At 47.5% G+C, this 27476-nt stretch overlaps 1 protein-coding gene across 1 annotated transcript in view; it reads right to left on the reverse strand.

The window, feature by feature from the left end:
- Positions 1-27476, reverse strand: part of TUBGCP3 (tubulin gamma complex component 3) — a 90205-nt gene that overhangs the window by 40322 nt on the left and 22407 nt on the right. The window contains exons 11-13 of the mRNA XM_079137421.1: positions 26383-26549; positions 17666-17776; positions 17268-17376 (exon numbers count right to left, since the gene is read on the reverse strand). Of these exons, the coding sequence (XP_078993547.1) occupies positions 17268-17376; positions 17666-17776; positions 26383-26549 (387 nt within the window). The remainder of the gene's footprint in view (positions 1-17267; positions 17377-17665; positions 17777-26382; positions 26550-27476) is intronic.

Consider the following 27476-nt stretch of genomic DNA (forward strand, 5'->3'; position numbering starts at 1 on the left):
CTCAGGTTGCCCTACATCTCTGCTTGTGAGCAGACTGCTCTGACGTGTGCCCAGGGGTGTAAGCCTGGGACCCAGGATCTGTTAGTGGTTCTCAAAGCAGCACATGCTACCAAAATGGGAAGAGGACAGGTCAGACAGGCAGAGGACAGCAGCAGGACTTAGGTGACCGACTGGACACTAGAAGAGCTGGAGGACTGAAGAAAGAAGGGTAGTGGCAGAGACCCAGGCATGGAAGTGTGCAGTAACTGGGCCAACTGCAGGGGTTTACTTGTTGTGGTCAAAAACTTCTATTTTGACAGGTGCCAGAGGCGGGAGGCAGGCACAGGCAGCATGGGCTCAGATACACTTAAGTTCAGGTGCTGAGAACCACACAGCAGAAGATGGTCGAGTGTGTGCAGCTCCTGCCATGGGCAGATGGCTGGCTCTTCGCATCCCATCAAGTCCTAACAAGCCAAAGACACAACAACTACCAGGATCCCAATGTCACAAATGAGAAAAAGAGGATCCTGCCAATGTCACAAAAGAGAAAAGAGAAGGTCCAAGATAATACAGACTATGAGGAAAACATGTTCAGAAGGCAGCCAAAAATACAGAGGCTAGACCCAGGTGGAGGCCAGGGGCAGGAGCCTGCCTCAGAGGAAGAAGAGCGCCAGGGAGACGGCAGGGAAGGCTGCCAAGCAAGAGGCCAGGCAAAGAGGAGCATGAGGGGTCCCAGCAGATACAACACATGCAGTGGCAACTGCCAGCCTGGACACGTCCCCTCCTGGCCTCACAAGGACAAACAAGGACCACACTGACCACAGTCGCTCTCTCTATAGGTGCCGGGTCTATTAATCTGTATTCAATGAACATACTTTGGGCTGTTAAGGATGCAAAAGGTCAGGGCAAAGCAAAACTGGATGGCTTGCCCTACTGATGGTTCTCAACTGCAGCACACACAAACAAGACGGACCTTGGCAGTGATCCACCAGGGCCGCAAGCGTCTTCAGTCTTATTTTGGGATCATACGTCCACACCAGGAGGCGCCGCAGTGTTAGGCTACTCTCAAGACCCAAATTCACCCTGATCGTCCTCTAGTGTAGCTGAAAAACAACATGGAAAGTTTAAGCACAAGTAACTAAGTCTGTTCGGATCATTCAAACACACCTTCTCAAAGGGTCCCAGGATCAGGCCGATTCACAACCGTGTTCGCACATCTTTCCTTTCCTTAGCCTTTGTGCTTTTTTAAATTATTTATTTATTTTTGATATTTTACGCACTGCATTTTGATTCACTGTACACAAATAGGGTACATCATTTCATTTCGGTTTGCACACGATTTAGATTCATACCATTCGTGTAATCATACATGTACAGAGTAATGATGTCTGTCTCAGTCCACCATTTTTCATACCCTTCCTCCCTCTCATTTCCTTCTACATAATCTAAAGTTCCTTCTATTCTTCTCTCACTCCCCACACCCCCACCCCCATTATATATTACTCTCCACTTATCAGGGAAAACATTCAGCCTTTTGGGATTGGCTTATTTCACTTAGCATGATATTCTCCAATTCTATACATTTATTTGCAAATGCCATAATATTATTCTTTTATGGCTGAATAATATTCCATTATGTACATATATCACAGTTTCTTTATCCATCCATCAGTTGAAGGGCATCTAGGTTGGTTTCATGCTTTTAAAGTACAACCAACCCATGCATTTTTCTTTCTAGAAAAACCTTTGTCTTTTCTGTGCCCATGTGCTAAGGCTCTCACAAGGATAAATTCAACTCAATTCTTTCATTCAAAGCACTGCTCATGCCTCAGAAAACCAGGCACTCTTCGCCCCACACCTGAAATGCACACAAGTCACACTTTCCTTCGGGGTGACCATGACATTGCATAAGCACAGAATCCCAGAAGCAGGCAAATCCATACTACGGCCAAACAGATACAGTGTGCCCGGCTGGTCCAGCACCAGAGCTGCACTGAGTGAGCAGCCAGCCACCAGCCCCGGCTTACCTAGGAGCCATGCAGGACTCATCCGTTGTTATGGTTTGGATGTGAGGTGTCCCCCAAAAGCTCACGTGAGACAAAGCAGGAAGGTTCAGAGGAGAGAAGACTGGGTTTTAAGTCTTAACCTAATCAGTGAATTAATCCCCGATGGGGTTAACTAAAGTGGTAGGTGTGGCTGGAGGAGAATGGAATTTGGGCGTGGCTCTTGGGTATGCACTTTGTATCTGGAGAGTGGAGTCTCTGCTTCCTGATGATGCGAGCTGCTTCCCTCTGCTGTGCTCTTCCGCCGTGATGTTCAGCTTCACCTCGAGCCCCAAGGAACAGAACTGGCCTTCTATGGACTCCAGTCCATAGACCTCTGAAACCGTGAGCCCTCAAATAGTCCTTCCTCCTCTGTAATTGTGCTGGTCAGATCATTCAGCCACTGCAGGGAATCAGCTGACTAAACGTCGGTGCTTCCTGACTGCCTCTGAAGGCTGCCGAGAGAACCTTGGTGTGAACAGCATCCTCAGCCAAAGGCACCTGCTCCAGGAGATGCTGGATGAACAGCACCGAGAGTCACTAAGGGTTTATTTTTAAAAATATCCTAAGCCAGTTTCTTCACAGCTTCAAATCCCTTTCCCTCAACACGTATTTATACCTGATGCCACCAGATTATAAAGGGATGTGATCAAACAACCGTGTGGCTTCTTTCCTTGAGTCTATGTATTCAAAGGGCATTTCCCCAATCTCTCATCAGTTCTCTTCCTCACAGGGCTCGCTCGGTGTGTCCCCACTTCGCAGGCAAGCATCGCACGCCGGCTGTCCATGCGTGAAGCTCCCAGCAGCCAGGTGCTGTTCCAAGACTTCAGTGCAAACGCAACCCTGAGAAGCCTGGCAGTCAGCGCTCCCCCACCCCAGCCACAGTGGGGAGTGAGGCCACACAGCCAGGTGCGAGGCAGATGCGGGGAGAAGGTTGGCGGGGGCCACGCAGCCCCAGGTGCGTTTTGGTGACAGCCTGAGTCAGGCACAGACAACTAGTGCAGATTTGTACAATTACAATCTGAGGGCTCATTCACACACACAAAGCAAGTGCAAAGACATTTTCAGAGAGGAAGACGTCCGCCATCTTTCAGGCACCGTCTCACGGAGGCTCGGTGCTGTGTGAGACACCTCGCTGCTAACATGTCTCCAGAAGGAAGGCGACCGCCAGGTGGACTGGGCAGTGCCATCAACAGGCCTGTGGCCCGGGCACCAGCAGTGCTGACGGCCACGATCCCCGACTCCAGCACCTGCCGCTCGTGCGGAGTCCTTCGCTTTCAACCTGGAAAGGGGAACTCCGGCCATTCCTCTGTAACGGCCTCTGCCTGGCTGGGCTCAAGGGGCGTCACTGCTGCTCCTCCCTCTGCAAGCACGGCGCCCGTTCCCCTCGACGCCTCCACCGCTCCTCTCAAAGGCAAGGGTCAGAGGATGCGCCCGGGGACAGCCGCAGGGAGGCCACGCACCTCCTCGTGGTGGCAGCAGGCACCTCAGACACGTTCTCAGAGATCATGACTTCAAACAATGGACCTTAAGGTGACAAATAATGAGTAAAAGGTGAACCAAAAAGCCACCGGAGCAACGAAGCCTTGGCTCACCCTAAGCCTCTAACACAGCCGGGTCACCCAACGTCCCCCGCTTCCCCGAGGCTGCCGTCACCCTTGTGCCATCGCTGTTGAGCACAGGTGCAACCCAGAGGAGAAATGCCAGGAGAGTCAGCAGCGGTGCAGGTGAGGAAGAAGCGCAGAAGGGGGCTGGCCAGGTACACGTTCCAGCTTCCCCAGTCGGACTACGGACCACCATGTTCATCTTCCAGATTCCACCACAGCTCAGCGCCAGGAGACTCAGGTCCCTCCGCCCAGCTGAACGTGCATGCGATGCAGGTGTGGGCCTGAGACAGCCATTGCAAGCCACCCTGAGTCTCAGGGCAGCTCTGGCAGCAAGGTTCAGGCTGTGAGGCCTGCAAGGTTGAAGACAGCACCTGGGACAAGCACCTGGGAGAGGGCACAGACCCAGGGCAGCCACTACCAGATGCCCAGCCTAGTCCTCCTGACAATTCTGTAAGCACCTAATTTCCAACATCCAATCCAAATATCAGGCCACTTCTCACATCTTCCATTCCTATTACCTATTTTTTTTATTTGTTTTCTTGCTAAGATTTCCATTTTTATTTTCAAACGTGAGAGTTAATCCTGAGCACATACATGTAATTACATGCTCTTGGACCAGCCACTTCCTATGCTCAATGGAAACAGGCATCCCATGAGATGTCCGGAGGGCCCCATGGCAGACACAATCAGCAGTCAGACACAGCCACACCCCAACACCGTCTCTTCTGGGAGCACTGTTTCATTCAGCAGTATTAGAAACAACAGAGAAAAATCAGTACCTTTAACTGTCACTCAGTCAAGTGATGAATTGGTGTTTAGTACACCAACTACTGTAAATATTATCATTTACATTTCTTTAAAGCTAGTAGAGTTATACTATAATAATATTAAAAAATAAGCAATAAACTGCCACTAATGTTCTCCCTATCTCCAGACATTGTAGAGAATTAAGATTCTCCTATGGTTCTCTAAAATTCAGGGTCTAAACTATTTTTTGTTTGTGAACAAAATATGTGAACATCTTAAAACAAAGGGAGAGGTAATTTCTGGATCAGTCTCACCAGAGGGCCTTGCAGCAACTCTTCACAAGGATGAACGCGGTCTTCTTCCTCCTTCAGAACACAGGCATGCCATTTCCAACCAGGACCAATAGGTGACCACTTGGACATGCTGCTCTGAGTGGAGTGGAGCCTCAGCTCTCCTTCCCCCTCACACAGGGCTGGGGAAGACCACGAGCTCCCCTTCCCACACTGTCCACTTTCTCACGGAACGTGACTGCCACTAGTAGCAGTACCATTTAGGTTAACTGAACCTAACAAACATTTTAGTGGTAACTGTGTGTTTTACACAGTTGAAGGGCAAATAGATAAAAACTTCACATCCAGGGAAAATGATCTTAGGTTGAAACAGATACAATCCTCCCAGCAGATCACCACACTCTGTCTCTACTAAGTGCAGTGACATACGCCTACAATCCCAGTCACTCCGGAGGCTGAAGCAGGAGGATGGCAAGTTCCAGTCCAGCATGGCAACTGAGTGAGGCCCTGTCGCAAAATAAAAATTAAAAAAGGGCTGAGGATAAAATGCCCCCAGTTTAGTCTCTTTGTCAAAAAATGAAAACAAAAGAAAGTCTCCCGTCCCGAGCAGATGGCTTTCTCCCTTAACCGCTCGCTGGCATGATGGGGCTGGACACTGTCCTAACAAAAGCCACCAAACACTCGCTGGAGCAAGGCCACCCTCCACATGGAGGACTGCCACGGGCGGCTCACAGGAGCACCTTAAGGGTCCCGTCTGCAGATGCCCCAGGGTCCAGCCGATGAGACAGATCTGTACCAGCAGTATCAATAGATACCACCACAGTTAATTTCTGCTTATGAAAATGCTCGCCATAACCAACTTCAAAATGCCTCTCAAAATAAACATAAGTGCATTAATCCCCCAACAGGAACACAGGCAATAAACCATTTTCTGGAAAAAGAAAGACAAACAGGAATAAAAATGCAAAACACCCCCTTCTCAGTAATTTTAAAAGCATTAAACAATTAAAATGAACTCTGACTTGTTAAAACCCTAATTCCTTTGAATGTAACATCTGATGTCTGCAGAAGCAGCGAGAGACAACTTCTGCGCAGTGAGGGCTGGCTGCGTGGGGATGCAAGCTAAACCAGCGCAAGGCTCCCAAAAGCAGCCTGACCGTGTGCACACCAGCTGGGACACCAGTGCTGAGTTCAGTGCACAGAAGCAGCCGGAGCCCACGCCCATGAGCCCCCAACTCTGCTCAGTTCCCTCTTAAAAAGGCATACTCAGAGAGGCACGAAGACCCCCTCACAGGACCTTAGAGTGTCCTTTCTATTAGTGGAAATCACCCATGCAGGCAAAGAGCGGTGACAGAATGACACTGCAGCCAAGGCAAGGTGATGATGGGGTCCGACTGTTCAAAAAAGTTCATGACAAAAGGGAGGATGGGCAAGAGAAGCTGGAGCCGAGCTCAGCATGCTAAGACTCACTCCTGTAAAGCTACTCAACAGACATCAGGTGCATGTTCAGACACAGAGAAAACTGACCAAAAGATGTACTACTTGTCTCCAAACAAAAACCAAAACGCACTGTTGATCATTCAAAACAGTGAGAGAAATGCAGTCCCCACCAGCAGCACCTAAAGGTGCTCTGGAGCTCAGCTCCCCAGAAGCAAGGCACCTGAGACACTGATACCACAGGGAAGAGCGGCACAGGGACGAAGTCTCTATACAGCAGGGGTCAGTCTAAATCCACAGCAAGACACTGGTTTGTCGGTGGGTGGCTGAGAACCCACTTCTTGACGGTACTGATGAGAATGGAAGAGGAAGGGACACCTCGCAAGGAGAGTCAGGAACAGCAGTGGCAGCGAACCCTGTGGCACAGAGGGCAGGTGGCAACACAGCCGTACCCTGGCGGAGGCGGCACAGGTGGGACTGTGTACACAGCATCTCCAGACCCCAGTGCAGCTACTCTGCACCACAGCAGCCCCCAGGCACCCACGGCGAACCACTGGTGCCCTTGCTCACTGGCCAGGCAGGTCCCTCCCTGCAGCCTGCCTGAGCGTCACTGCTGTGGAACTCTGGCAGCTGCTGAGGAGAGCTTCAGGCTAGCAGAGACGCAGCGATCCTGGACTCTTTCCTTCAAACACTCGATCCTTTCTTTTTTGATAACTGCTTTTCACCAACCCAAGGGCATGTGCATTTTATTTTTCTTTAGAACTATGCATTTACTGAGACACTTTCTCCAAGGTTCTTGCCAGATCGACTTCAACACAAAGATTTCAGAAGTATTTGCAACTAAAGTCATTCAATATTTGTAACATTAAAATAATCCTGACACTTGGCATTTTTGCTGCAGTTTAAGACTGTAAAACATTTCCATGTCCTAGTTTATGGGAAAATAATGCACTAAATACATTCCACAAAAGAATAGAAGACACTAAGTGAATTTGAAATGAGTCAATAACTTATTAAATGGTTTTCCTTCCTTCTTAAAATTGGTGATTAAAAACGGGCACAGTGACACACGCCTGTGATCCCAGCTACTCCGGAGGCTGGGGCAGGAACATTTTAAGTTCCAGGCCAGCTTTAACAACTTAAAGACTCTGTCTCAAAATAAAAAAGGTCTGGTAATGTGGCTCAGGGGTAGAGTCTCTGGGTTCAGTACCACCACCACCACCACCCACCCCTGCAAAATTGGCCATTAAAATGGTTAAATTGTTTAACTAGTTAACAGTTGAACACCAGTGAAAAACAAGTGTGATTTAAAAAGAAACTTCATGATCTAAAAAAGTAATAGCATGACTCACTTTCCTTAGTTGTGCTGATGCCATGACCAGCACAGTCAAACTCTCAGGCCAAGCGAGGGGCGGAGGGGGATTGGAAAATAAAGATTCACCAACACGGATCTTGAAGATGAAGCTGGGATCAGGTGCAGCTCTGCTCTCTGCGGAGATGCAGGTCTAAAGAGTCACGCCAGCAATCTTTATATGTCTCATTATCAGGTTCGTTATCAGGTTAAAGACTATGCAACCATTATTCTTTGTATTCAGGAAAGTTACAGAAACCAGGACATCTACGTGGCTTTTCCAGAGTTGCAATCCAGTTGCAAAGTGCAATGTTAACTCTCAAGAAAGTCCATTGTTTAAAGTCACTGTAAGCGGGCAGGAACCAGGGAAGCTGTTGGTGAAACACTGGGGTGGTGGAGCATAAGCAGTCTTCTGTTCCCAGGAGCTGTGTGCCTGAGGTCAAGGTCAGAACTGACAGGACTCTGCCACAGCCTCCTCATGCAGGGCACCCTGCACAGGAAACATTCCCAGGCACCAGGCACGCCACAGCCATGAGGTCATCAGAGACCCCCAATCTCCGTCACTGCTCTCCATATACCGATGTCTAGATAAGCAATACTACAAGTAAGCCCTTTCACAAAAATCAAGTTCAAAGGCAAAACAGTGAGTCCCTTCAGCTGGATCATTTTAAATGGACTTCAGATTCCATGGACTTACTAGAAACCAGAGAGTGGCAGCTGTGGGCAAGCATGTGCCCACACAGCCACCCTGTCAGGCCTACCTGGCATGTTCCTTAGGAGCTTGGCGTTGCACATGTGTCCCTTCCGGATGTCAGTGAGGATGTACTCCATGCGCTTGGCCCTCCAGAGGAAGTTAACACTCTCAGGTAGTGGCTCATGCACTCCCGCGTGAACACCTGGGAGATAGTGGAAGACAGGGTCATGGCACTCGGAACTCGGCACAGACTTGAACCAACCCAGGTCCCGGGCTCCAAAGAAGATCAGCAAACACTCAACCAACACCAGCAAATTCTAGGAGGTGCGCGAGTAACCACAGCGGCGCATTTCGAGGAGGAAAGCACCACGGTCACCGTCGTACTGATGATTCACAGGCCAGGCACACTCCCGACAGTACAGGCAGGCATCTTAGACCCATCCCGCAGCTGGGAAAACTGGGCTCCAGGCGATATGGCTACAAATGGCTCTTCAGTACCATGGACCCAGGCCAGACCCAGGCCCAAGTGTGGATGCCCAGCTATGACTCCCAGCTTCTGGAAGGACATCCAGCTGGAGCACCTGCTTCCCTAAGAGCAGCTCCAAGGCCTGGCAGAATGTCCACTCTGAAGGGCCCCTTGGCCGTCTTCGTGCATCTACTCATCACTTCTGAATAACACCTCTGGTGCTCATGAATGTGGCTTCCCAAGCAGGTGACCAGCCCTGTGGTGGGGACAGTGCAAGGCATTCCCTGCTGCCCCTCAGGGCAGCCAGGTAAACCACAAGTCATTCTTCCATTAAGGATGTGCCTTAATGGAAAGGGGTGGGAAAAGGTTTTTCCAGTAAAGGTTTTCTGCAAACCAACAAGTCTCTGACACAAGCATGAGTGTTGCAGAGGTGAAGCCCGAGCCCACCCCACCCCAGAGGGCAGGCAGAGGAGGCACCAGCTGCCTCAGTGCCCACTCTGCACCATTAGCCACCTGGACACACCCTGCCCGAAAGGCCAATTTTCACACAGGGACAAGGCCTGCCTTTGCTCTAAAGGGAGCTCTTGCACCCCTGGGACCTGGCCTTGTCCACCTCCGCTTCCTTACTCTAAATGTGACATATGTGGCCCTATTTTACCCATCTCACCTGCCCAAACTACCCATCCTCCAGGACAAAGGCACACATTGTTCCCCAGTGGCACCCAGTCTCTCCTCCTCAGACACTTGCAACATTCTGCTTGATGTCCACGGTTTTAGCATGTAAGTACGACTACCTACGATCCTTCTGTATGCTTCCTTGTGCCAGTACCTGGTAGGTGCTCCACACTGATGGAGGACCAGATGTCGAAGCAGAAGTAATTAAAATTGCATTGAAGGTACTCCAAAACAAACTATCTCCTTTGCTGTGCTCCCCTTTAACAGTCTAGCAATTACAGAAATTAAGGGTGATCAGTTTAAGTACTGTAATAAATAAAGGATTCTTCACCATGCAAACGACGCATTACAGGGTAGGGGCCCTTTAACACGTTTTAAACTGCATTGTAAAAGTGCAGTTTAATCACCACCACCTTGGGATATTAACTAAGAAAAAGGCACTCACATTCCACTGAACTTACGTGGAAGAAAGCACGACACTGCAGTTTTGCTATCAATGCTGCCTTTCAATTCCTCTCCTGCTACAAGAATCAATGTCACAGAAGACTAAACGGGCTCTGAACCTCACCAATGGGTCCCTGGCAGAGGAGACAGAGATCACAGGCCTCTGCTGCCCCTGGCAGAAGGGGGCACTGAGAGCCCTGTCCCATACCTGCCCTTGCCAACACCAGGCCTGCACTGCCCCTGCCTCACCGTGGACCCCAAGTCCGCCTCAGCTGTGGGGCAGTCAGACGCCTCAGCACGAGTTCCAGATGAAACAAAACCCGACTTCACACAAAGCTTAGGGCTCGCTCAAAACAAGGTGAGCCAAAAATATTGTATTAGGTGTTTGGTGAACTACATTTGGCTAATTTGGAGGGAGGATAATCTGAATCCTGAATTCCATACATTAATTTCAGATTAATTTTCCAAATAAAACCTAACAGAAAATTTCAGTGATATTTATATCACAGAATTAGTATGAAGCTATTATATGAAATGTATTACATGATTATTATAAGACGGTGTACCCATAAATTCTGTATAAAAATGCCAACTAGAACTGAGAACAGAAAATAGAATAATAGTAAATTTAACAGAAAAAAAACAGAAAACCATTCTCTTCAAACCTTGACTTGAAAGATTTTTTTAATATGACAGTCGTCTAGTTCCCTTTATATACAACTGCATACAGTTCACTCTCTGAAAAAAATCATTCGATTTCCAGTAATAGTCTGAATACTTACAATGGTCCAGTGTGGCTACAGCTATGGCAAGTTAGCTAAAGACACACTGACCACATGGCAAGCAGGAGCACATTCCCCACGCTGGGTCCCTGGCAGAGCTGCCACCAACCACAGGACCTTCCTTTCTCCTTTCTCCGTGAGGCAGCCTAGGCTGCTGCCACCACACCTACAAATTGACACCTGTTTGTGGCAGGAATGTCCTAGATGTGTTTTTTAAAATGACGCTATGGCATGAAGTGCTTTTTCTTCTGTCCTTGCACTAACATCTGATTTAACAACACACTACTGCATGAGTACCAGTGTACACACACAGCAGACTCCAAGGTGTGCAATATCACAAAATAACTAAGGCATCACGGATCTGATCTGTGCTCAGTTTACCTATCTGTGAAGGCACTTACGCTCTGTGAAAATGTGATCACCCCTCCTACGGCATCCTGGTGCCTGATGCAGGCTAGGCAAAGCACTCTATCACTGAGCCCCACCCCAGGCCCACTGTGGAAACTTGTAGGCTGTGAAAATAACAGGAAATGTACGTGAGCCAGCAGCAAAGCAGATAATATGAAGGTCTCTAACTTAGAGAGTCCCTGTTTAGGATATAGGTCAAAGGAAAAAAACGAACACGAGAAGACAGTAAACCTAAGAGCAGCTGTGCGTTCAAACTGGGGTAGCTCTCTCTGGTGAAGGACAGACAAGGGACGCAGGAGCAAGACAACTGTGCCAGAAGTTCCAGCTAATGGACAGCACCACACACCTGGTTGCTGCCAAGTCTGTCAGCGAAGCTTCAGAGACATTATCCTGGCAGAGGGTTGTGACTTTCCAAGAGAGAAGGGGACAAGTGATGGAGTCCAGCTCCACAGGAACTAATGAAGAAGCCTTAGAATCTAACTACTTAGACAACTATATTACTTCTTAGCAAAATATTTGTCCCAACAGTTGAAAGAAATGCAATGTCCTTCTTTTCAATATTTCAGCTATAAAAATGACTGAACTAAGTTTAAAGAGATATCATGGTCAAAGAGGATTTATTCAAGACCAAATAAAGAAAACTGAGCACCAGAAAGAGACACTTTAATTGCAGATATGAAGACAACAACTCTCCTGGCCAACCTTTTATGATGGGATAACTAAAAAGAAAAAAGAACCTCACGACGTGTGGTAAAAGCACTACGAACAATAGCACAGCTATTTTCTCATCAGTTTAAATGAATACTCAATATCAAACTTTATCTAAGTAGTGAAAATACAATTCCCCTAAAATACACTTTATAGTTCCTTTCAAATTATCCTAAATTAGTTGCTATAATCTAAGAATAATGGAACAAAATGAACAAGCCCTTTATTAAATACTTGCTGAAATCTATGGTAGAACAAATGACATTTTCAAGGAGTCTTAAAACACGATAGCACCTCAGCACTTATCACTAAGGGTTCACACACGATTTGGCCCGAGTATTCATTCAAGGGCACATCCTACACGTCACGATCACTTCAATCAAGTTCATGGAGAAGAAAGCCAATTCTAAACAATTAAATGTTTAGCATTCAAAATAGGCGTGGCTGTCAGACAAGCACACAGAATGCGCTCACAGTCGCAATGGGTCCATCGACGTGATAATCCAGGCTGAAGACGTCCCAGCCCGTGTCACCCGGAGAGACCTGTTGACAGAAAGAGACAGAAAACTGAAAGCTCTGGCGCGCCTGCTGCAGAACTGCCCAGGCTTCCCAGGGTCGGCCGTGACCCACCCGCTGTGCAGCAAGTGCTCGCTGTCTGGTGCAGGAGAGCAGGGAGCCGTGGGGTCAGCCTCTGCGCCTCAGCAGCGAGGGACGGGCGAGGCACGCCACAGCTGCTCTACAGGCGTTCAAGACGAAGGTAGTGAGGACGTGCTCCAAGTCCAGAGGCTCGCAAGACTCCAGATCTCCAAAAGTCGTATTTTAAGAAAACCAATGGAGTCCTGCCAGGATCCTCATCACGCTCAGCAAACATGCTTGTGTTTACACCCATCTCCAGCCAGAGCCACTCCCCCCACCTACGCTGAAAGCCAGTCTGCTGCTGAACAGACAGTGTCTGTGACGTGCCGTCTGTTCTGGGACCCCCGCCCTGTGAGTTGCCCCTCCCAAGGTGGGACGGCTTACAGGGAAGGTGCTTGCCTGTAACCACCAGTATCAAGGGTCAGGTGGGGTCATGGCTCCCAGGAAACAGGTGCAGCTTCCAGGAGAGTCCAGATGAACCACACAGACACACCCCATGAGGATGGCTCACCTCCAGCAGCCTCACATCCAGCCTTCTGAGGGTCTCGGGGCTGTCAAACTGTGCATTGGTGGCTCTGACGGCGGTCCTCGAGGATCCCAGTCAAGTTATGCTGATACAACGTTGTTGCTGGACGGACAAGTTCTGGTCTTAACAAATTGGGCTAGAAATTTAAGAGAATGTTACTTGGATTTCTAAGGAACTTCTAAATAATCTAAAAGAAAAGTTAAGAATTTGAATTATAAAACTGAAAAGATAAATGGGACCAATACAATACGGTAATGAAAGCTTCATGGGATTAAATTGCAAATAGGATCTGTCAATTATTTGAGACTGAAACATTTATTAAAAATTTCCAAAATATTGATTTTCATTTGGCTTAAACTGAAAGTACTCAGATGTTAACAAATGAAGTTTTCAAACTTAGGCCTGGCCTATGAGCAGCACAGATGACTAATTTCCTACAGACACATGGCGGGAGGGAGGGCTTCCTAAAGTCAATTCTACTAAAACAAGGATGCCACGATTCCCAAGGGCTCACAAACACCTACCACCTGCCAGGTGCAGGTGGCTACAGTTTCTACCTACCAGGCACCTATCTCTCTGCTCAGGGCGCATGTGAAACATGGGCAAATGCTGAGCACAGACATCACCTGGGCACTCCCTGTGGACAGCAGACATCTGCAGCAGACCTCTAAGGAGGACCCCTGCCACCTAGGGACAAGAATGCAACACTGCACATGTCGGAGTGAGTTGAGGGAGGCAATCTACAATGTTAGGTCCCATGTGACCTGCCTACACCTGCTCCATCCCGGTTCAGCCAGCACCCAGAGAAAAGTTCCCTTTAACAACTCGATTCCTCATGCACCTCAAACCACCCATGTCTAAGCCACTAGAGATCCTTGCCTGAGGAGGAAATGTTCTGTAAGCGGGACCACCTAGCAGCTGCCCACTTTCACGAGGAGCTTATGGGTGCAGAAGGTCAGCTATTACCAGGTCCTCCACCACATTACTTCTCAAACTGAAGGCCACTTCCAAGCCCCACCCAAACCTCCAGACGAGACTCCGGGGCCATCCGACACACACTGAAGTCCAGACCGCAGGTCCAAGACCACTGCAAGTCTGATGAGGACAGCTGGAGCTCAAAAGTAACTCACTGCTTCGTGTCCCAAGGGGAACATCTATCTTTATAAAATGTCCTAAAGGGAATCCCACACCCCGTCCCCACATATGAAGTGCCATTCTTCCAAACGCCTCAGTGAAAACCCCTGAGCTCGCGGTGTGTTCATGGCCAGTGCTGCCCGGAGCCCTGCACTGCACCCCTGGTCACCTCTATCTCCGGGAGGGAGGGAGGGAGGGAGGGAGGGAGGGCCAAAGGGGCAACACGAAGGTCTGGCTCTTCACACAAACGAGAGCTGGGAACTCGGTACCAATTCACATGGATCACTCATCTTCAGGCCGAGCTCAAGCTGAAGCCAGAGTTAACTGTGACTCTGCCTGACTGCTAATAACACAGCCTCGGAGCTCACGATGACCACAGGTCCTCGGGAACAGCGCGGCACAAGCCTGATGGCCTACAGATCACCAGAGCCAACCCAAAGGGACCCTGGCCTGTGAACTGACACCATCTGTGTAGATTCTGAGAGACATGTGCCCTACAACATCTCAACTGCTTTCCCTGTGATGCCACTGATTCTTCCACCAGAACTGTCAGACTCTTTCACGTTGTAAGTACTGCACACTTAGAACACTCGAAGCAGTTCATCTCTTACTTTAGCAAATCCATTAAGTGCCTTATAAAGTCTCCTTGACCGAGAAGCAAGTACCGCCTCATTGCCTGCATGTGGTCCAGCAAGCTGTACTTTTTGTTGAGAACATCCAGTAGATATTTGCTGGTCTCGAAATAAGCAGCATCAATCTTCCCTTGAAATGCATTTTCTAGATCTGTGAATAGATCTGCAGCTGTAGAGGACAAAGGAAAGCACACATACACGCATGAGTGTATCTGAACACGAACAGCAAAGGCACACAATGCGCAAGGCAGTGACCACCCGCCAGAGCTGCAGTCAGTGAAAGCAAGCCAGCACCCACAGCGAGCCAAGACGCTGCGTCCAGCCATCGCTGACGTCACCCGCGGGACCCACACAGGAGGAGATGGCATGGCACTGCTCCTAATTTCGAGGATCACTCTCCACACTGCCATGTGAAGTCTCACTAGAGATCCATGGTCACCCACAAAACACCCACAGGACACTCCATAACTGGGTCCTAGAGCAGAACCACATGTGAACAGGCATGTGCTAAGCAGCTCTGGAGAGCGGACCATCACAGTCATGCACACAGTGCCACAGAGTGGGCCCCACGGAACTGCTGGAGACTCCCAGGGACAGGACCAGACTGTAGTCCACGGAGCCGGACTCCTAACAGGGAGAAGCACTCCAGGAGACACAGAATGTGGAGACCACAGGCACACCACAGAGCTTCGTATGATGCTAGTTACATCCTGCAGCTCAGGTCTGCTGAGAAAAACATCTGAACATTCAGTTTCATTTAGAATCCACAGTAACTCATTCCAAAGCTGAGGAACAACCTAAGACTGAGAAAAGATAAAATGCATGTTCAAGGTCAAGCAAGAGTAAGGGAGGCGATGCCTTCCGTGCCAAGTTTCAGGCTCCCAGCACTACTGAGTCAACCAACTTGAAGGCTTCGTGATTCTCTGTGCTTCCCCACACCAAGGCGGACTCGTACTGCTGAGTCCAGTGTCACACCTTGTTTCCTACCCGGCTCTGAGGGCCTGCCATTTGCCCCATTTGCCATTGCAGCCCAGGAGCGCCTTTCCATACCACTGTTTGGCGCTTAGACACTTCTCATCCAGTACAAAGGCAAACATCACCAGTCTTCCCCAGGCGCCGATCAGACGGCTGAGACCCAGGCTCCTCACAGCCCATGGCTCCTTAAGCTCCAACTTTTCCGATTCCTCTCTATTCTTTAGTTGCATGGGGTTGATCTCGAAATTTTTTCACAGATGAATATGACATTTTCCACCATTTGTATTATTGGTAGTCTCTTGAGATTGTGCCTATCTTTCCACTATGCCATAAAGTGAGCAGCAGAAATCTGGTTTTCCAGACACTAGCTGTAGCACAGTAGGAAGGGGCAGCAGGAGGCCCAGTTCACTGTGAAAAAGCAGTGCAGCCACAGCCACAGTGCCAGAACGGCAGAAGCAGCTGCAGTGGCCATAAAGCAGCAGCAGAGGCAGCCTAATAACAGGGACTCCGGGACACTGCCCCTCACAGGTGCCACCCATGCCTCTCCTGCGGGCTGTCCTCTCTGGGCACTATGGAGAGGTCACAACTCCAACACAATCGTTCTCCTGGCTCTTCCTGCTTCTACATTTTAAATGTAGGCATTTCCCAAAATCTGCCCAGTTCTATTCCAGGAGTAAACCTGGGGGATACCTAAAACTGTGTGTAAACACACTTGGGTGAGACACCCAGCCCTGAGGGCCTGCCATCTGCCCCGCCCCTGGGAGCTCCTGCCAGGGCATCAGCCTTGCCCCTAGCCACCATGGCAAGGCAGGTGCTCCCAAACCTCCACATCCGGCCCAATCTAGCTTGGGTACACCATTTCCAATACGATGTCTTATACAGACTGAACTTCTTGAACACATGGAGACGACATATGAATAGCAAATACAGTCAGGGCTGGAAACTATAAAAATAAGTTAGGCACACATACAATATCATAAAATCATTAAAGCTGGGCAGGCAGCAAGTGGGTAAAATGGATGCAAGGAACGGCAGATCAATGAGGGGACATCATTACACCTGAAGTGCACGGACAAATTTAGCTTTGAATAGAATACACATTTGCCAAATCCCTGCTGATTTCTGAACTAGCCTTTGAGTCCCAAAGCATGGCTACCATTAGTTACATTTCACCCTGTTTTCTTATTTTGTCACCTGTCACTTTACCATTAGGAAAAAAGTAACAAAATTACTAAGCAGAATAAAATAGCTACACCTCCTCTAATACCTGCTACTTAACTCTGCAGAAAGGGAGTTAGACATTCACACGGATATAGATGTCACACGCGCACACACACACACTCTAGACTGTGTATGAAGGAATTTCAGTAATCCACATAACCAGTGAGTTCTATGGAACAAAGAATATTTTAAGCAACATACGCCACCACCACCATCACACATCACCACCATCACAGCATCCCCATCCCCTACACGTCATCGCCATTATCACCACCACCATCACCCAGCACCCCAGCACCACTACCACCTCCTCACCAACACCCCGTCAGCTTCCTCACTGTTGCCATCAACCCCTCACCACCACCACCAGCTGTCCTGACGTCACATCACCACCACCACAGCAACCCACCTCTACACGTCATCTTCACCCCTCACAAGCAACATCGCCATCGTATCACCACCATCATCTCCATCCCACACGACTGTACCACCACCACCACCACATCATCATACCATCCTGAGGTGGCTCTGCAGACTTGGTCACAGCTATCATCTTTGTGGTAGGAGTCTGATCATGACAAACTTGGTGTAAGAAATTTATTGATTTTCCTATCAAAAGGACCTAAAAAGAAAATATCCTAAGATTACCTTTATATGAAATTTAAATTATCATCCAATACTACAAATAGTCACATGTTACAAATCGGTTATCAGTTAAAAACTACATAACAAGAGCATTAGGTCAATACACTAACAAACACATTGATACGTCGATGCATTCAGTCAACACATACTTTAAGAATACTAACAATCCTAAAATGCAACAAGATTTTACTTAACTGAAAATTGTTATGTAATCCAAGTATACATAGCAATAAAATATCAAAATCACAAAAATGTCTTCTTCCTACCTTCCTAGATTGATCCATCGTCATAAAGGAAGGAATCATCGATTTCCTCAAGGTATACTTGTCATGCCACAGCCGGTCTGTCTTCACTGTTGGATCTGACGCTACAAAAAACTGAAAGCAAATGGTCAATGGGTTTCAAAAAGTGGTATTATTGCAAAACATGAACCAAATGCAACATCAAAGAATAAGTTATTCTAGAAAGGTATTCTATGGGCAAATTCTCCAGGTAACAGGGAGTCTTATCCATTTACACAATAAAACCTGTTTTATAAAACTTGTTCTTTGGACAAAAATCCAAGTTGAATTACATGTTTTCCACTTTCAAAACCGTAAGAGCGTAACAAAACCAAGCTACACTTCTTGGAGAGCAATGAAGCCTCTGCTATGCAGCATGGAGAACCCACATCTGACAGCTTCCCTATCTGCACAAAGCTCCTCTACTTTGGTAACACCACAAACTTCTGGAGCTTTCTACTCAACATGTACCAACTGTGACTTCCTGCACTCCACTGTCCCCTCCCATCCATCTGCCTGCCCTTTACCATCTCTACCTCACAGAGCCCCACTGTGGAGCAGGGGTGTCTGAACCCACATGCTCTGGTCACAAACTCGTGGCAGAGTTCAGACCATCGCCTCCAGGCCAGCCCTCGTGGACACAGGCGCGCACGTCCAAATGGTCACAAGCAGCCAGCCTGGTGGCACTGTAGAAAGGGCCAAGAATCTCCTCTCCCGTCCAAGTCATAGCTCATTTCCATTTCCCCTCCTCCACCCAACCCACTCCTGCCACCCAGACCACTGACACCAGAAGGAACTGAGCACGGAGGGGAAGTCCACTGCGGTCACTTCCAGCTTAGCTACCACCTGGATGAGGATCCTTTCGTCTTCAGTCAAATGCCCTAATACCTGTGCCTTTGTTTCTATAAGCTTGTTTTCTAAAAGCAGAACCCCTGAATCAAAGTAATTTGATTTTTATGGACAATGCTAGCGTTTCCTTTCCAAATGGCTGTTTACTGCCACCTCTTGCCAGTAGCATGCCCTGTATTCTGCATCCTGTGTTCTTTTAGGTTCTGCCAATTGGTGAAATCGTTATTTGTCCTGTTATTTGACTACAAATGAAGTTGAACACATTTTCATGATTTTGTTACTTGCCTTTCTTCTCCTGAAAACTTTCTGGGTCCTTAACCCATCTTTCTGCTGATTTTGCCTTTCTCTTATCAATATGTAGTTCTTTTCGTGAATTATTACACAACACAAATTTAGTTTTTTCTAAGTTAATCGTTTGTCACTAATTACAGTATGTCCTATTTTTTGTATGTTCTATTTTTCTGTTACTTAAATATCTTCCTCCTATAGCTTCCGGGCTTCCTGTCTCCCTAAGATCTTCCCATTTCCAGATCATAGAAATATTCTCCACCATGTTCCTTCAGTCTTTGTGCCATTTTATTGTTACACCTTTGGATGCTGAACTGACAGCATGCTGCAGGGATCTGCTTTCTCCAGGTGCCATGATTCTTTACTGCTGGACCAGTCACACCATCAGAACTGCATCAACAGACAAGAGGAAGCCAGGTGGCTACTGCAGGAGATATAAGGTACGTCTGATGATTCCTTCATCTGCCATCCTCCAGAGACCAGTTCACTTTTATTACCTTGTGAACGCACAATTCAGTGCCTCTGGAATTTGAACCTACATGGTTATTATTCCCACTGGTGCTCCATGCTTGGGAATGTGGAGCCTCTGGGGCCACTCCCTGGTCCTTAACACTGGACGGGCTCCAGGGATCCTGCTAGCTTCCAGGCATGGAAAGGCCCCTAGGCTCAGCTGCTTCCCCACCATCCTACTCTGCCTCTGAGGGAGAAGTCAGGACATGACCTCAGCACCCATGGTGGTGTACTACAGGAGCCCAGAAGAATGAGACCCAACACTGCAGCTGCACAGCGGCAGACTGGAATCCCACCTAGGTGGAGCACACAAGTGTCTGCCCATCCCACAGCACCATGTGGAAGACACCCTGACTAGACAGTGAGCCCACAGACAAAATGGACCCAAGGAATCTTAGTAACCACAGAGCAACACAGAATTACTGATTTCCTAACAAAATGCAAGGACCAAAACTAACCCAAGAAAAGAGAGGAGACCCAAAAAGAGCAACAGCTTTGGAAGAAACTGGAAATGTAAAATGCTGTCTGTCAGCAAGACACAGGGCCTGCTTAACTTCATAAAAACGAAAAAAACAAAAGAAACACCTTTTTTTTTTTTTTTTTTTGGTACCGGGGATGAACCCAGGGGCACTTAATCACTAAGTCACATCCCTATATCCCTAGGCTTTTTTATATATTTTATTTAGAGACAGGGTCTTGCTGGGTTGCTTAGGGCCTTGTGCTAAGTCGCTGAGCTGAGGCTGGCTTTAAATTGAGATCCTCCTGCCTCAGCCTCCCGACTGCTAGGATAATAGGTGTGCACCACTGTGCCTGGCTAAAAACTACCATTTTTATGCTTTTAAAATGTTCAAGAAAATATACATAATGACCAAGTTTTCTTCATGATGTTAGCATAATACTAGCACACCTTACAAAAGTGTCCGAAGTTAATATCATAAGCCAGTTTCCTTTCTGAATATAGAAGAATAAATTCTGAATAAAATAGCATCCTTGTATTACTGAAATAAAGTATTCTTGGTCAGAGTTTATTACTGTTTCAGTATGGCACTAAGTGTCTAAAAACAAGTGAAAACAAAACATTTAAAGGAATCATAAAAAGCTATCATGTAGTGATTTGAAACAGTTTGTTTTAACTACCACTGACCCTCCAAGAATCTGAGGAAAAGTACAGACCTTTGTCCCAGGAAAAACTGCACACTTCATAATATAGCTGGTATAAAATTCAGGAACCTCAGAAATCATTCTAAGCAGCTTTAGTAAGGAAAAACAATATTTACTGGCATAAAATAACATTATTTACCACAAGGAAAAAATAACAGGTTATAAAATATGAAGTGTGATTATGATATACAAATATACAGCAAAAATGGGCATATTCATAAATTACTGGTGAATTCTTAACTACCTCTATTTATCTATTTGTATAATCTATTTTATCGCTATATAATCTGAATTTTTAGAACTGCAAGTATTTTTACATCAGAGAAAATATTGTTTAATTAAAGAATGAAGTAATTTCATCAAATACTGAACACACTGACCAGTACTTTTCTTAGTAACATCGTTTTCTCAGGGCAATTAGCTAAAAGAGCTTTTCTGTCTCTTGCAGAAACAAGGGTAAAGACTTGAGACAGAATTCCAGTGATGCCCAGGTCCTGGTAAGAAAGGTGTGATGGCGTCAGCTGCACACAGCCAGCCCCTCTGCATGGAGGTGCATGACTAAACCGAGGCCCCCCAGACTGTAGAGCAGGGACAACCCCACTGAGTGTAGCTGAGATTTCCTATCGTTAGCACAACTTAAACAACCACAGTATTCGCTGACCTTTCTATTTCAGACTTTTTGATTTACATTTCTTTTCTACTTTAAAACACAACGCAACTGCTTTGATAAATAAACAGTTCTCTAATGTGGATTATCATCGCCTTAACATATGCTTAAATAATCTCCACTGAAATTTAAAAAAAAAAAAACATTAAAAACCACCATGAATAATCTCCACATTACCCAATCACTGTGCTGTGCATGCTCTGTAGCTTGCCATTCAACAGATTAGATTAACTGTATAAACTATTTCCCTGCTCTTTACTTGAACAGAAGAGCTAGTTTTTACAGACAACACACTAATTCATCCTAATAGCTGGAGTGCAGCCGGATTTTTATCAGTGTGAACAATAAGGAAATTTAATTTCAACTATAAAAAGCTCAGACAATCCAGTCATCTTCAGAAGTCATGAACACACTGCTTCCTCTGGGGGCAAAGGAACAGGCAGTCACTCTACTGGCAAACAGCTAGTGTGAACACAAAGACCAGGGGCCCTTCAGGATGCAATGAATCCTGAGAGAGAGATGAAGTGATGGAGAAAAAACAAGGCCGGAATACGGCCGCAAACTTCTACTTTACCGATGCATCCACTCAAGGTCTTGGATTTTCAGTTATATCAGACACAGAATCGAGAGAAAATAGAGCTTGCTGTTGAGGAAATGCCAAGGCTCCTACTAAACACAGAAAGGAAGACGGTGATTTTCTCAGTAAGGAACTGGTTTCTAGGAATCGGATCCATTGACACAGACCTCAAAAGACTCCCTATGTATACTCACCAACCATGCAGGCCACGGCCAGGGTGAGATGGCTCCTCAGGACACCTCCAGGAGACACCATGCCGACTGTGCCAGACACCCCACAGAACGAAGGTCCCGGAGGAGACACATTCACAGACCACAGCATGCACAGGCTCAAGACTTGCCCTCCCTTGGTTAAACTGAGCCCTGCGTGTTTCAAGTGCCCAGGAATACAGCTGGTTCTTGCTACTGATCTTGCACCTGCTACGTGGAGAACCTGTTCACTACATTCAGGTGTCTTCGCCTAGGTACAGCTATGGTACAGTGTGTTTGCATTTAGAAGGCCTTGTCCTTAGGCACAGAGACCACCTACTGCTTCCTGTCCAATCTGGATGCTTCCTCCCCTGCCTGCAGCACAGTGCTGACAAGAGTGGTGGGAGAGGACCCCCCTTGCTCCGATCCCAGGGGCAGGCTCGTGGTCTGACAGCTCACGGACGCCCTTTGCTAGCTAGGCTCCTTTCCAGTTGGTCTGTGCGTTATTATGGTGAAGGACACGGGATTTCTTCAACTGCTCTTGGAGCATAACGGGGCGGGTGTTCTGTCTTCTCCCCTCATCGTCCTAATGTGGTGTCACACAGTTGTTCCAGCTTGGACGACCCTTACGTTCCTGGGGTAAATCCCACTTGGCTATGGTGTGCCACCCTCTGATGTGCTGTGAATTCATTCTCCAGGATTCTCTTGGGGGATCTTCACATCTGTTTTCATAAGAGACACTGGCACGTAGTCTTCCTGTGCTGTCTCACGGCAGCCTCTTAGAATGACCACAGAGCCCTCCCGTTCTACTGTGAGTGCTGGCCTCTGGACACGCAGAGCCAGTGTCCGAGCTGTGTGCCACAGGTCTCCTGGGCACTGCTCAATGCCTGCCTTCTTTCTCATTCAGTCCCCCAAGCTGGAAGGCCTCACCAGACCTCCCTGCTCCCGCCTGCTCTGCAGCGCAGCTTGCGATCTTACTGCATGCAGTCACTGCACTGCTTAGCTCCAGCTTCCATGAGGTTCCTTTTTACAAGTTCTCTTTCTTGATATTTTTCTATTCCTTTTGATTACAGAAGGTAGCATTTATGCAGATATTCAATCATCTACCAGGAAATAAAAGTTTATAAGCTCCCATATAGCAATCAGTCAACTATAGACTTGAAGACATTCAACTTTACAGTAGCCAGACTGAGGAAGAACTAACCTATGCTGGAAAAAAGGGGCAGACTTCTCAAATTTTAGTCACATAACCATCAAACACACAATGTATACCTCTACAAAGTACCATATTCATACAGTGAGTATATTAGAGTCAACTAAACAGAACCTTCCCAAAACTCATCAGAGGTTTAAACAGACACGTATAAATGTAGGGTCTTCAGGAATTCAGGGTGATGGAGATGTACAAATAGAAAAGCGAAAAGCCTCAGACTTAGGGACAGAAAGAAGGGACTCAGAGTCACACCGTTCTCCTTGGGCTCTATCACCTCAGATGACATCTACACGCTCACATTGCCACTTGTCTGCTCAAGCCTTGCCCACACAGAACCCCACCAGCAGGGTGGCTACCATGCACCTCTGGAACAGAAGGGAGGCTGGGGAGGTGAGGTCGCTTGCCAAGCACAGAGTCATCAGGAAGGCAGCCCAGAGTCAGACCTGGAGCGTGGCCTGCCCCACAGGCAGAGGTGGCTGGCAGCAAGATGAGCAGTGAGCAGCATGTGCCTGGGCCTGCAGGGCTGTGTGTGGCAAGCCTGGGCAAGGTGCACCTGCACTTCACCTCAAGGACATCAGGAGAGTTGAAGCAGCACAGGGTTGTGTTATGATTGACATATCAATTACCAGAGGGAATATAGGCTCTTCAATAAATAATGATGTAACATTTTTCATCTTTTTTTATGATGTTTCTAAAGGTTGTCTTAAAAAATTACCTTTTGGTTCTGTTAGGTACAATTTTACGAGTAATAAAAAACTTCAAAACAAACATACAGAACTTTTTTCCTTGGTGCTGGGGATTGAACCCTGCACATGCATACACCTTGAAAAGAAACCCTTATTTTTTCATTTTCTTAACCACAAGATCACTTAAGACCACTAAACTCACAAATGACAAATTTTTAAAGCAAAGATAATTTGTTTTGTGATAATGGTCAGAAGATTTAATAGCATTTTAAATAATCAACTACATGGGGTTTTTTTGTTTTGGGGTTTGGTTTTTGGGGGGGGCGAGGGTGAGCACTTGCCCCTGAGCCACATCCTCGCCCTTTTTATTTTTTACAAGTTGCCTAAGACCTTAGTACATTGCTGAAGCTGGCCTCAAACTTGCGATCCTCCTGAGCATCCCAAGTCGCTGAGATTACAGGTGTGCACCACCTCCGCCACACAGGTTTTTAATAGCACATGCATACACCCTATAATTGGAGAACAACAGGACGCAAACACATTAACCCTTCCAAAGGAAAGCAAAGGCGGATACCTGCAAGTTCCTCCCTACCTCCCATCTTACTGGATAAGAACTGAACATAAACACCCTTTAATCTTAAAAATGTAAGTCTCACTTGAAGCTCTAACTAAACGACTCATTACATTTTCCAGAACAGACCCCAGAAAGGATTCAAACTTCACTACAAACACAAAACAAGCTTGCTGCAGGTGGTGTGACCAGACACGCCACACAGCCACCCGCCTGCCTGAACTCCCGAACACCTGGAAAGCCAGTTAGAGGAAGTGCTCCCAGGAGTGGAGTCAGCCAGGACAGACGCTGGCTCGGGCCAGGGGCCTCGTCTGAGGGCCTGGCCAGAAGCACTGACAACACTGGACTTGCTCTGGATTCTGGAATGTCTGCGAACACGAGGGACCTTGGGATGGGACTCCAGGGTGAATGACTCCACTTCTGCTTCCCGTGAACCTCACGGCAGTCCAAAGGCACTATGGACACAGGTCAACGTGCCTGTGTCTTGGAACATGACGGGCCGGGTGGAGCTTCTCACCTGTGGCATCCTGTTAGCACTCAGAAAGTCTGAGTTCAGAGCACCTCAGAATTGGAACGTTCAAATTAGGGATGCTGAGCCTCGGTATACCCACTGGAGGGCTTAGAATGGCCGAATCAAAATCTAAAGCACGTATCCCCACCAGCCAGTTCCACCTCTGCACCTACTTCAGAGAAATCTGGGAGACACAGAAACGGACATTTGTTTGAATAAAATTCATAAGATTAAAGCTACAAAGAGCAGAATTTCCATCACTAGGAGAGCTGCTGAGGACAAGCTGGTCTTCCATATGGTGAATAATACAAGGTGATAAAAAGAACTCCCCACACTACCACAGAGCCAAGACGCACTGACCCACGGCACCACACACGCCCCTGCGTGCCACCCATCACGCGCTCCAAAGCACAAAGCTCCACCTACCATCAGTTCTGCTATAATGTGTTTTAAAAACAACAGCTATGGCAGCACAACCAGCAAGCCAGGCAGCACACAACCTCACATCTGCTCACAGGCACTGCGAGCCAGAGGACACAGTGGAAGCCAGAGCCACGGCCGCCGATGTGTAAGGCGGCCCCAACACTCCACAGGAACAGACGAACTGAAGCCCTCCCGTGCCCACTTGCACTGCAAACATCAGAGCCGTCTCAAGGAGAATGCCATATTTATTGCAGTGAGTATGTATTTCTTAACCACTTACTTAATGTGTAAAATTTTGGGGGGTTCCTGTTTTTGAAAATGTTTTTGAGTGTGACGCCCCTCACCCTACTTTCCCCCAAAGCCCTATGGTTTTCATTATGTGGCTTTGCATAAGTGATTTATTCATTCATTTATTTATTTATTTATTTTGGTACCAGAGGTTGAATCCAGGGGCACTTTACCACTAAGCCACATCCCAAGCCCTTAATTTAATTTTTTATTTAGAAACAGGGTCTCACTGAGATGCTCAGGGTCTCACTAAGTTGCTGAGGCTGGCTTTGAACCTGTGACCCTCCTACCTCAGCCTTCCAAGCAGCTGGGATTATAGGCGTGCCCAGCTGCATAGCAGTAAATTTTAAGAACGCATACACCATATTATAGCAGAACTGACAATACTTCCAAAAATACATTACACAATTAAGTTGCTTCCTTCAAACCACAAGCACCCCAGCTGGGCAGAGTGAGTGCACACAGCAGCCTCCTAACACAGAGAACATGAGAAGCTGCACCACTCAGACTCAGGACAGAATGCCTGGGTGAGGGGACCAACTCCCCTGAGTCTCTCACTCCTGGAGCTAGAGAGCAGCTGTCCACTAACCACTCAGAGCTCTGCAGCTCAGCAAGACGGACCCTCTTTCCAGCACAGTGTGAAATGCGTGTGGCACTTGAGTGAAATGCAGTGTGTCCCACTAAGAGGGAGCAGAAGTCGTGGGGACCAAAGGAGTCACCAAGCACCTGCACCTCTTAGCCCCCAGCCTCAACACCAAACACCGCCTTACCTCGTGGTAAGTGTCCTCAAGCTCCCCATCGTAGATCCAGCGGTAGAGGAAGCTCAGCACAGGATGAGACACCAAGCTCAGAATGTGCTGCACCAGGGATCTCATGTAGGGGTCTCCCGTTCTCGTGTAGGCATGGACAGCTGAGGCCAGCTCACCTCCTTTCCTTCCTGGGAAAACACACAACACCCAAGTTTACTTCACATCACAAACCTGTCACTCAGCGTTAACCAAAGATGGCCAAGTAAGGGAGATAAAAGAGGTCTGCTTTCTTTGGTTTACACAACTTTGGGACTTAGATGCAGCAGCAGCAGCAAGCAATGCATCAAGGCCAAGAAATCAAGACCCTGCCCAGGGCTTCACTAAACATCAGTGATTTCCCTCTTCACAACTACTTACCAGTGCTTCAGTTGAGAAAGTAGCAAAAAGTGGCTGGTGACAAAAATCTGTATCTTACGTGGCTTTCCATGCCTTCTTGACTGAGATGCACTAAGATTCACACTTTGTATTGTAATTCGGCATCCATGTAAGCACACATAAGGACTAAAGTTCTAAGAAACAACACCTACACTGTTTTGGGAGAATATCACACTAGTCTCAATTCACTGACTTCAACCTTTACCAACAGCAGTGCCATCCGAGACCCTGCTCCACACAGACAAAGCAGCCTTGAGCGCAGTCTGAAGGAGGGGAGCGGCAGACTCAGGTCCAGGAGCGCAGGTGCAGGAAGCTTCCCAAGCAACACAACAGCTCAGGTTGCCCTACATCTCTGCTTGTGAGCAGACTGCTCTGACGTGTGCCCAGGGGTGTAAGCCTGGGACCCAGGATCTGTTAGTGGTTCTCAAAGCAGCACATGCTACCAAAATGGGAAGAGGACAGGTCAGACAGGCAGAGGACAGCAGCAGGACTTAGGTGACCGACTGGACACTAGAAGAGCTGGAGGACTGAAGAAAGAAGGGTAGTGGCAGAGACCCAGGCATGGAAGTGTGCAGTAACTGGGCCAACTGCAGGGGTTTACTTGTTGTGGTCAAAAACTTCTATTTTGACAGGTGCCAGAGGCGGGAGGCAGGCACAGGCAGCATAGGCTCAGATACACT

Source organism: Sciurus vulgaris (genome assembly GCF_902686455.1).
Source record: "Sciurus vulgaris genome assembly, chromosome: 4".
Classification (NCBI taxonomy): Eukaryota; Metazoa; Chordata; class Mammalia; order Rodentia; family Sciuridae; genus Sciurus; species Sciurus vulgaris.